Source organism: Microcaecilia unicolor, chromosome 1 (genome assembly GCF_901765095.1).
Source record: "Microcaecilia unicolor chromosome 1, aMicUni1.1, whole genome shotgun sequence".
NCBI lineage: Eukaryota > Metazoa > Chordata > Amphibia > Gymnophiona > Siphonopidae > Microcaecilia > Microcaecilia unicolor.
In genome coordinates this window covers 268578712-268590900 of record NC_044031.1, presented here as the reverse complement: position 1 = coordinate 268590900, position 12189 = coordinate 268578712, and the positions used below count along the sequence as shown (strand labels likewise).

General features: G+C 42.2%; 1 protein-coding gene across 1 annotated transcript in view; it reads right to left on the bottom strand.

Annotated features, from left to right (window-relative positions):
- NEK11 (NIMA related kinase 11) overlaps positions 1-12189 on the bottom strand; it is a 489228-nt gene that overhangs the window by 321995 nt on the left and 155044 nt on the right. The window contains 1 exon segment of the mRNA XM_030206452.1: positions 8386-8504. Within this exon segment, the coding sequence (XP_030062312.1) occupies positions 8386-8504 (119 nt within the window).

The window sequence follows — 12189 nt, the reverse complement described above, 5'->3', positions numbered from 1 at the left end:
GGATCGGTGTTATATTCCACTATTAAAGGACATTTTTACAAGTTATTCTTTGTCTCCTTGTTTTTTCTTTTTTTTTTTAAGCATTCTGTTGATCACGCTACTCTTCTGCTTCTAATATATTTGTGAGAGATATTGCTGAAGGGTTGGAAGGAAAGGTTTGCCTTTTTGCAGATGACATGAAGATAACCAATAGAGTGGATACCCTGGAGGGTGTAGAAACAATGAAATAGGATCTCCAAAAATTAGAAGAATGGTCGAGGGTCTGGCAGTTAAAATTTAATTGCCTACTTAGGGGGAAACTCTCACTAACACCAGAGTTTGTTAGTAATCCACATCCACTATACTCCAGAGGTTTTAAGTTTATCAATAACAAATTTTCAACTTTATTTAATTGCTATTTAAATATAATACAAGCCTTATAAATTCACATTCATCAAAACCTAAATCACTCCACACACTCTCAACATTCACTACCTCATTCACTACATAACCTTATTTAGTTATTGCATTTGTATCCCACATTTATCCCACCTCTTTGCAGGCTCAATGTGGCTTACAATTCTTCAAGGGTGATGGAGGTAGAAGAGAACATACAATTGGTTTAACAGAGGGTTTTGGGTTACATGGTGGTGAAATACATGATGATTTTAGAGCAAAAGACATTAAAGAGCATTTCTGGATATATTAGAGATACGTGAAATAAATGACAGTTTAAAGCAGAAGACATTAGAGAACCTTCTTTTCATGGGGTTACATATATTCCCTTCAGGTGCCAATTATAAAATCATTTTACATTTTCTCCTTAACGTTTAACTTTCTCAAGAGTTCATCCTTTCATCCTATTCAAACCTTCCTTGAACGATATACAGCCTTTCCAGGCACAATAGTCTTTATTACTGTATAATTTCTTCCTTTACGATATATCTAGACTTTCCAGCTACGATAGTAACTCGCCGCTGCTTGTTGTTAAATATTTATTTCATCCAATACTCGTCTGATCTTTATAAGTCCAAAGTTAAGCATACATATATTTCATCCCAAAAATCCATAAGTCCCTAGTAAATCCCCCGGGTTGGCCCATAGTATGTACGCAGGCTCGGATTTGGAGCCCCTATCACAGTATATCGACATTATTCTACGGGATTGGGTTACCAAGGCAGACTCATACGTAAGGGACTCAGTGCATTTCATCCAGGTGTTAGCAGAGAAGGGGCCTATAGGAATTGATAATGTCCTGTTGGTAACAATGGACGTGGTGGCATTATACTCAAATATACCACAGGATCGGGCTCTAGAATTAGCTTGCCATTATTTTCAACAGGCAGCCATCCCTGGGGATAATGTGTCTGTACTGCATACGTTGTTAACTTATGTGATTTGTAAAAATTACTTTGAATTCCAACAAAAGTTTTTTACTCAAATTAGAGGGGTAGCCATGGGGGCCACTGTCGCGCCATCAATTGCATGCTTATATATGACCATGTTCAAAGATAAATTTGTGCATTCGTCTGTATGTAAGGACCACATTAGAATGTGGAAGCATTTCATTGATGACATTATTTTTATTTGGGAGGGACCCAGAGAGATGCTTGAAATTTTTATTGATTATATCAATAACTGTGATCCTCATATTAAATTTACTGTTCAAATACAGGAGTCAGAAATCTAATTTTTGGATGTTAAGATAAAGAAAACGATGGATCATAAGTTTATTAACACCATTTATAGGAAGGAAAATGACAAAAACATTATATTGCATTTCTCTAATCATCACCCTGGTGCCCTTAGGAGAGGGGTACCAGTGGGTCAATTATGAGGCTAAGGCAGTTGCGCTCAACAGTGCATGATTATAAATATCAGGCTAAACTGATGCAAAAAAATTTTTTAGAGTGGGGTTATCTGGTTGCAGTAATTAAGAGGACATATAAACGGGCTCTCTATGCCCAAAGGGATTGGTTATTTTTATCCAAAAAGACATCATGCTCTAACTCCCCCGTGTGTGTTATACTACATTCTACTCAGGCAGTGGGAATTACTAAAATAATCCATAAGCACTGGGGAGTGCTAGGGGTTCATGCTGCACTTCAAGAACGCCCGAAGGTTGCATATAAGCGTAGTGCAAACATGGGGGAGCTTTTGAAATATAATCAGAGTGACCGGGTAAATGGATCCCATTCCCCCTGTGGCAATTGTGTGTACTGTGCCTAGTCGATGTCAGTTGAAAATGTGCTCATTCCAGGATCAACAAAAAGATTTTTCTTTAAGTATACTACCACCTGTGAGACACAGCAGGTGGTGTACTGCATAATATGCCCGTGTCAGCTGTACTATATAGGGCATACGGGCAGAAAGCTAAAACAGAGTATCGCTAAGCATTTAAGTTGCATAAGAAATGGCCGCCTCAAAGCCCCATTAGTGACCCACTGGAGAGAAGCAAATCATGCAATAGAGGAATTGCGATTTACAGCATTAATTCACGTGTCTTTGAAGCATGGTGGGGGATGTCAGTGAGGTGCTAAGAGTGCAAGAACAAAGGCTAATTTTTTATGGCACACATGTTTATCCCACGCATTTTTGAATTCCGTTACCGTTATCATCTTCACCACCTCCCATGGGAGGGCATTCCAAGTATCCACCACTCTCTCTGTGAAAAAATACTTCCTGACATTTTTCTTGAGTCTGTCCCCCTTCAATCTCATTTCATGTCCTCTAGTTCTACCGCCCATCTATGGAAAAGGTTCATTTGCGGATTAATACCTTTCAAATATTTGAACGTCTGTATCGTATCACCCCTGTTTCTCCTTTCCTCCAGGGTATACATGTTCAGGTCAGCAAGTCTCTCCTCATACGTCTTGTAACGCAAATCCCATAGCATTTTTGTAGCTTTTCTTTGCACCACTTCAATTCTTTTTACATCCTTAGCAAGATACGGCCTCCAAAACTGAACACAATACTCCAGGTGGGGCCTCACCAACGACTTATACAGGGGCATCAACATCTCCTTTCTTCTGCTGGTCAAACCTCTCTCTATACAGCCTAGCAACCTTCTAGCTACGGCCACCGCATTGTCACACTGTTTCGTCACATTCAGATCCTCAGATACTATCACCCAGTGGCGTAGGAAGGGGGGGCGGGAGGGGCGGTCTGCCCCGGGTGCATGCGCTCGGGGGGTGCCGGCCCCGCTGGTTCCCTGCTCTCTCTGCCCCGGAACAGGTTACTTCCTGTTCCGGGGCAGAGAGAGCAGGGAACCAGCAGGGCCGACGCAGCTCCAAGTGACGTGCACTCGGGGCGGATCGGCCCTCCCGCAGGTAAGAATGCGATCCGGGGGGGGTTGCGGTCTGGGGGGGGGGTTCGCTCTGGAGGGGGGGTGTGCCGCAGAGGGGGGGGGTCACGCCGTGCTGCACCCGGGGGGGGGGGTGCAGCGGCGAACTGCCCCGGGTGTCATTAGCCCTCGCTACGGCACTGCTATCACCCCAAGATCCCTCTCCCCGTCTGTACATATCAGACTCTCACCACCTAACACATACGTCTTCCGTGGATTTCTACTTCCTAAGTGCATCACTTTGCATTTCTTCGCATTGAATTTTAATTGCCAAACCTTAGACCATTCTTCTAGCTTCTGCAGATCCTTTTTCATGTTTTCCACTCCCTCCTGGGTGTCCACTCTGTTACAAATCTTAGTATCATCCGCAAAAAGGCAAATTTTACTTCTAACCTTTCGGCAATGTCACTCACAAATATATTGAACAGAATCGGTCCCAGCACAGATCCCTGAGGCACTCCACTACTCACCTTTCCCTCATCTGAGCGAATTCCATTAACCACCACCCTCTGGCGTCTGTCCATCAACCAGTTCCTAATCCAGTTCACCAAGTCGGGTCCTATCTTCAGCCTGTCAAGTTTATTCAAGAGCCTCCTGTGGGGAACCGTGTCAAAAGCTTTGCTGAAATCTAAGTAGATTACGTCTATAGCACGTCCACAATTCAATTCTCCGGTCACCTAGTCAAAGAATTCAATGAGATTCGTTTGGCACGATTTACCTTTGGTAAAACCATGTTGTCTCGGATCTTGCAACTTATTGGCTTCCAGGAAATTCACTATCCTATCCTTCAGCATCGCTTCCGTTACTTTTCCAATAACCGAAGTGAGGCTTACCGGCCTGTAGTTTCCAGCTTCTTCCCTATCACCACTTTTGTGAAGAGGCACATCCGCTGTTCTCCAATCCCATGGAAACCTCTCCCTTCTCCAAGGATTTATTAAACAAATCTTTAAGAGGACCCACCAGAACCTCTCTGAGCTCCCTCAATATCCTGGGGTAGATCCTGTCTGGTCCCATGGCTTTGTCCACCTTTAGATTTTCAAGTTGTTCATACACACTCTCTTCCGTGAATGGTGCTATATCCACTCCATTCTCATATTTACTTTTGCCAGTCAATCGCGGTCCTTCTGTGAAAACAGAACAAAAGTATTTGTTTAGCAAATTTGCTTTTTCTTCATCATTATCTACATAGCGGTTCGCAGCATCTTTCAGTCTCACAATTCCCTTTTTAGTCTTCCTCCTTTCACTAATATACCTGAAGAAATTTTTGTCACCCCTCCTTACATTTCTAGCCATTTGTTCTTCCGCTTGCGCTTTCACCAGACGTATCTCTCTCTCTTGGCTTCTTTCAGTTTCATCTGGTATTCTTCTCCATGTTCTTCTTGAGTTTTTCTGTATTTCAGGAATGCCAACTCTTTAGCCTTTATTTTCTCAGCCACTTACTTGGAGAACCATATTGGTTTCCTTTTTCTCTTTCTTTTATTTACTCTCCTTACAGAAAGGTTTGTGGCCATATTTGTAGCTTCTTTCAGCCTGGACCACTGTCCTTCCACTTCTCATACGTCCTCCCAGCCCATCAGCTCCTTCCTCAGGTATTCCCCCATTTTACTAAACTCAGCATGCTTGAAATCCAGGACTTTGAGTTTTGAGTGGACGCCCTCCACTTCAGCTGTCATATCAAACCAAACTGTTTCATGGTCAGGTGGGCACCCACTCGGACATTTGACACACTATCCCCATTTGTGAGCACCAGATCCAGCGTCGCTCCCTCCCTCATGGGTTCCATCACCATTTGTCTGAGCAGAGCACTTTGAAAAGCACCCACGATCTCTCTACTTCTTTCCGATTCCGCAGATGGAACCTTCCAATCTACATCTGGCAGATTGAAATCCCCCAGCAACAGCACCTCTCTCTTCTTTCCCAACTTTTGAATATCTGCGATCAGATCTTTATCTAGTTCCTCCAATTGTGTCAGAGGTCTGTAGACAACACCCATGTGGACAGAGGTTCTATCATCTCTTTTAAGGTGATGCATATCGCTTCTTCTTTTCCCCAGGTATTGATGAATGTGAATTTATAAGGCTTGTATTGTATTTAAATAGCAATTAAATAAAGTTGAAATTTGTTATTGATAAACTTAAAACCTCTGGAGTATAGTGGACGTGAGTTAAAATTTAATGCCAAGAAGTGTAGAATGATGCACTTGGGGTGCAGAAACCCAAAAGAGAGATACCAAATAGGAGGGAAGAGATTAGTAAGCTCGACTCAGGAGAGAGACCTTGGGGTGCTAGTGTCAGAGGATATGAAGGTGAAGAAACAATGTGACAAGGCGACAGCTGTGGCAAGAAGGATTCTAGGCTGCATAGAGAGGGGTATAGCCAGCAGAAGAAAGGAGGTGTTGATGCCCCTCTACAAGTTGGTGAGGCCCCACTTGGAGTGTTGTGTTCAGTTTTGGAGGCCGTATCTAGTTAAGGATGTAAAAAGACTGGAAGCGGTGCAAAGAAAAGCTACGAAAATGGTATGGGATTTACGTTGCAAACCGTACGAGAAGAGACTTGCCTACCTGAACATGTATACTTTGGAGGAAAGGAGAAACAGGGGTGACATGATACAGATGTTCAAATATTTGAAAGGTATTAATCCGCAAACAATCCTTTTCCGGAGACGGGAAGGTGGTATAACTAGAGGACATGAATTGAGGTTGAAGGGGGGCAGATTCAGGAGTAATGTCAGGAAGTATTTTTTTCACAGAAAAGGTGATGGATACATGGAATGCCCTCCCACAGGAGGTGGTGGAGATGAAAACGGTAATGGAATTCAAACATGCATGGGTTCTTAGCGGAGATTGGGTGGCAACACCGGTAATTGGGAAGCAAAAGTCTATGCCCTGATCGTAACTGAATAGATATGGATGGGCTGGAGTGTAAATAATACCAAGCTGTTTAACTCACCAAACAGCCAGCCCAGTGGTTCCCAAACCTGGTCCTGGAGAAGAGACGGCTGAGGGGAGATATGATAGAAGTGTATAAAATAATGAGTGGAATGGATCGGGTGGATGTGAAGCGACTGTTCACGCTATCCAAAAATACTAGGACTAGAGGGCATGAGTTGAAGCTACAGTGTGGTAAATTTAAAACGAATCGGAGAAAATTTTTCTTCACCCAACGTGTAATTAGACTCTGGAATTCATTGCCGGAGAACGTGGTACGGGCGGTTAGCTTGACGGAGTTTAAAAAGGGGTTAGATAGATTCCTAAAGGACAAGTCCATAGACCGCTATTAAATGGACTGGAAAAATTCCTCATTTTTAGGTATAACTTGTCTGGAATGTTTTTACGTTTGGGGAGCGTGCCAGGTGCCCTTGACCTGGATTGGCCACTGTCGGTGACAGGATGCTGGGCTAGATGGACCTTTGGTCTTTCCCAGTATGGCACTACTTATGTACTTATGTACTTATGTACCCCAGACAGTCAGGTTTACAGGATATCCACAATGAATATTAACGAGAGATACTTGCATGCATTGCCTCCACTACATGCAAATCTCTCCCATGAATATTCATTGTGGATATCCTGAAAACCTGATTGGCTGGGGTGCCTCCAGGACCAAGTTTGGGTACCACTGCGCTAGAAATTATCCATTTAAAAGAAGCTAGGTTAAGGGAGGGGCAAAGGCCGACCAGAAATTATCTGTTTAATGTTGATATTCAGCCACTATGTGGATAAATTATCCCATTTAATTTTAGGCATGCTGAATGGATGACTGTACAGTCACTTTAACACATATATTCAGTGCTGCTACTTACAAAGATAGCAGCACAGAACAATATGCATTAAGTTAAGCGCCAGTGACAGTGCTTAACTTAATAGGTCACCATGCTGGTTCAATATCAACCCTTATATTACCTTCCACTCTCAGCAAAATTACATGCTTGTATTAGAATAATATACTACACAGGAAAATATATAGGGGCCAGTATTTAGAGGATTTATCTGGTTAATCTCAGGTGTTAACTGGATAAATCTTTCAAATTTAAAAAATTAGTCCCATGGACTGTTAAAATTTAACAAGACAATTCATTTTCTGGTTTCAGTTTAACTGCTAAGTATGGGCAGGATTGGAGGTATTCCATGGCTGTTGCTTAAAGTTATCTGGATGGCACAAACATTCAGTGCTGTGCGGTTAAATTTAACCAGTTAACTCAGACCACATAAATAGTAGTCTCAAATTAACTTGCTGTTTTATCTAGTTAACTTTAAATAGATAACCTGCCCCCCAAATATCAGCTGCCATATAGACCTCTTAACTATTCCTATATTTAGGCCCAAATTTCTCACCAGGTAAAGTAGGCAGCTGTCTAAGTGTGCTGGGCTAAAGGGAAGGCCACCTTCTCTATCCCAGTATGTTCCAGCAGTCAGTGGTAATTTTCTTAACAACAGCAACAACAAAAAGAGTAGCAGACTGGGACATGGCAAGGTGGCAGAGAGAGGAAGGAGGAGGTGTTTGTGCTGACCACTTCTTTTCCCATCAGACTTCCCTTTTCCCCCTGAGTTGGCCCAGAGGTGATGATATACGTACACCTCTATAATGTGCTGTTTTGCCTCCATTTCACTCCCTGCCTTCATGAATAGCTATAGTATATAGCCTACTCCTGTCTTCAGTAGTTTGTGGGATAGGCTCCATAAGCCACCACAGGCCTCCTTCTCTTTGGTCACTGTCAGATTAGACTCTGCCAGACATTACATGCTTTTTCAGCAACCAAAGCTTTGACCTCCAGCAGTCACCATGGACCTCCTTCCTCTCTTCAATGTCTAGCAAGATAGATTCTACCAGTTATCATGGGTCTTCAGTGGCTGGATAGATGGGCTCTGCTAACCATCATCACACGCCTCCCATCATTACAGGCCTCCACTTGTCTTTGTCTGTTGGCAGAATGGGCTCTACCAGCTGATGCAGGTCTTTTCCTCTTTGTTGCTGGTAAGATGGGTTCTACCGGGTGCCCCATGCCTGCAACATGAGTTTTTTTTTTAATACTCATTCGCTAATAATAAGTTGAAATTACTATACCTTTCGTGCATGTAGTTGACACCAAGCAGCAACTCTATAAACCACTCTACTATTTGACATTCAGTGAATATGTCCCCAGCTTTCTTGTATTCTTGAATTTTAAGGTCCAGGTCTCGGCCCTGAAAAAAAGGTGAAAACTAACATGTTTCTCATTATAGATTGTTTGCTCAAATTTGTGTAATGCCATCAGTCAAACCTGTACCACAGAACTGCAGAGCAAATATATGTCTATAACAGATCACTAGCAGGTATGATAGTTATAGGTCTTATTTTGCAGTAGTTTCTCTAAAACACTCTAGGAATCAGTGACTGATATTTCTTATAGTTACTAAAGCTATTGCATACATTGATATTTACAGTAGGGGATTCAGTAGATAACAGCCCCATCATAATACCTCTTACCCCCTCAAAAACAACAGGGGAACAGTGATCCACAACATCCCTCACCACAACAAAGACAAGGGGGGCTCCTTTGAAAGGGTGAGAGCCTTGCAGCCTCCTTCCTCCAACTAGGTGGAAAGGGAAAGGAAGAAAATGTTGGCAGGTACCATGCTCTTTTTCCTTTTCAGGAAAGAGAGCGAACAAGGGAAGCCCTCTGAGGTCCCCTTTCCCTTATAAGAAGGGAAAGAATGGAAAAGGCCTGTGTGTTCCCATCCTCCTACTAATGAGCCACTAGGGACCCTTTATCAGCTGCAGGTCTCTAAGTAGGAGTGTTGGTGGATGCCTGCGGGTCAACCAAAAAAACAAAACAAAAGTAATGCATTTCACCCCATCTTCATTAGTTTTTATTTTGAAGAATGTATGCAAATTCTCCCTTTTAGGGCCTGGATTTACTTAACTCTTTTTTTTTCTTATAGACCCAGAAACAGAGAAAAACCATAGTAAATCAAACTCATCTCCTCCTTCACTCCTCTTCCTTTCATGCCTAAGTTATGTACATACTGCAAAAATGTAGTACATTCTTCCAATAATAAAATGATTCAAATGTCCACAGATTTTACCAACTGCATTGTGGTTCAAAACACACACCCTATTATCTTCTAACTTTATCTTTCAAATTTCTAATAACTGGCCTCAATTTAGAAGTGTACCATAAAGATGATTCTGTCCCAACATATAGTATTCTTTGTCTTGTTTACCATTCCTTCCCTAATAATTCCTAGCATCCTGTTTGCTTTTTTGAGTGCCACCACACACTGGGCAGAATATTTCAGCATATTGTCTACAATGACACCTAGATCTTTTTCTAGGGAGCTGACTCCCAACAAGTAACTATGATTTGGATTATTCCTCCCAATGTGCATCACTTTGCATTTCTCCACATTAATTTTCATCTGCCATTTTGATGCCCAGTCTTAAAATTTCCTAAGGTCTTCCTGCAATTTTTCACAGTCCGCATGTGTTTTACAAACTTTGAATAGTTTTTTGTCATCTGCAAATTTAGGGGGTCTTTTACTAAGGTGCATTAGAATTTTAGCTCACGCTAGAAACCAGATGGCAGTAAACGCTGAGACGCCCATAGGAATATAATGGGTGTCTCAGCATTTAGCTCCGGCTGATTTGTAGCTCAAGCAAAAAACACTAGCGCACTTTAGTAAAGACCTCTTTAATCACCTCATTTGTCATTATGATTTCCAGATCATTTATGAATATGTTAAATAGCACCAGTTCCACTACTGATCCCTGCATCACTCCACTATTCATCCTCCTCCATTCAAAGAAATGGTCATTTAATCCTACCTTCTGTTTTCTGCCCAATAACCAATCCTAATCCACAACAGAACATTGAGGTATATTTTCAAAGCAGTTAGACTTACAAAGTTCCATATGGAACTTTGTAAGTCTAAGTGCTTTGAAAATTAGCCATATTGCCTCCTATCCCATGACTCCTTAATTTTCCCAGGAGACTCTCATGAGGAATATTGTCAAAAGATTACTGAAAATCTAGATATACTACATCAACCAGTTCACCTTTATTCACATGTTTATTCACACCTTCAAAGAAATGAAACAAATTGGTGAGGCAAGACGTCCCTTGGCTGAATCCATGCTCATTCTGTCCCATTAAGCCATGCTTGTCTATTGGGCTAATTTTCAAAAGAGAAGGACGCCCATCTTTCGACATAAATCGGAAGATGGACGTCCTTCTCTCAGAAACGTCCAAATCAGTATAATCAAAAGCCGATTTTGGACGTCCCCAACTGCACTCCATCACAGGGATGGCCAAAGTTCAAGGGAGCGTGTTGGAGGCGTAGTGAAGGCAGGACTTGAGAATGCCTAACACTTGGACGTCCTTGACCCAGAATGGAAAAAAACAAGGAAGTCCCTGATGAACATTTGGACGTTTTCACCTGGACCTGTTTTTCTTACGACTAAGACACAAAAAGGTGCCCAAACTGACCAGATGACCACCCCGGAGAAAATCAAGGATGACCTCCCATTACTCCCCCAGTGGTCACTAACCCCCTCCCATCCTCAAAAAAAATCTTTAAAAATATGTCGTGCCAGCCTCTATGCCAGCCTCAAATGTCATACTCAGGTCTGTGACAGCAGTATGCAGGTCCCTGGAGCAATTTTAGTGGGTGAGTGCACTTCAGACAGGCGGACCCAGCACCATCCCCCCCCCCCCCCCCCCCCCGCAGTTAACGCGGTGAAGTTGAGAAGCATTGGATGCAGCTGTCTGTGGTAAAGTTCAGCCCTTGAAACAGCCTGATAGTGGCGAAACAGGGTCTCTTGTTGGGCTTCATGAGTACCGTAGGCTGTGGAAGATAGTACGGACTGACAGCAACAAGAACATTTAAGTTAAGTAACAATTATTTCACCAGATGCATAGTGTTTGTATAAGCCTCTACCATAGAGTATTGTGGAAAGTGTATGTGCATGTATTGCATGAATAAGAAGAGTAGAGTTTTTTTGTGAAGACTAGTGATTAAAGAAGAGGAGTACTCTAAAAATTGAAAGGTTGTTCCTGCATAATGAGTATTCTCCATGGTTTCTGAAGTCTTTTTTTCTCCACATTTCATGAATACTAGTGATTATACACCTCCAATACTGGGTTATATTGCAGTAGAATTTTGTTGCAAGTGTTGATTGTATTCTACTATTCCTTTTGTGTTGATAGGGTAATTCAAATCACCCATTATTACACGGTTGCCCAATTTGCCAGCTTTCCTAATGTCTGAAAAAAATTCTTCATCTGTCTGTTCATTCTGTCCTGGCAGACAGTAGTACAGCCCCACTAGTATACTCCTTTCCTTCATATACGGAATTTCTACCTATAAGGATTCCATGCTGCTGTTTCATGTAGAATGTTTATTTTGTTTGACTCAATTCCCTGCAAACCCCCCCTCCAATTTGATCCACTCTACCATTGCGATATATTTATGTTCTATGAACACACTGTCCTCATTGATTGTCCTCCTTCCACCAGGTCTCTGAGATGCCTATTATATCTACATCTTCATTTAGCACTATATACTCTAACATGTCTAGTGCATTTGACATGGTAAACCATAACATACTACTGAGACTACTCAACAAGATCGGGATCAGAGGAAACATATTCAAATGGCTTGAAGGTTTCCTAACCACGAGAACATATCAAGCAAACTCAAAAGCAAGCATATCACCACCGTGGAAAGCAGACTGTGGAGTACCACAAGGATCACCACTATCGCCAATCCTCTTCAACCTAATGATGACCCCCATTAGCCAAGACCTTATCCAACCATGGCCTTAACCCTTTCATCTATGCAGACAATGCTACTATTTACATCCCTTACAGATCCACCCTAACAGAAATCA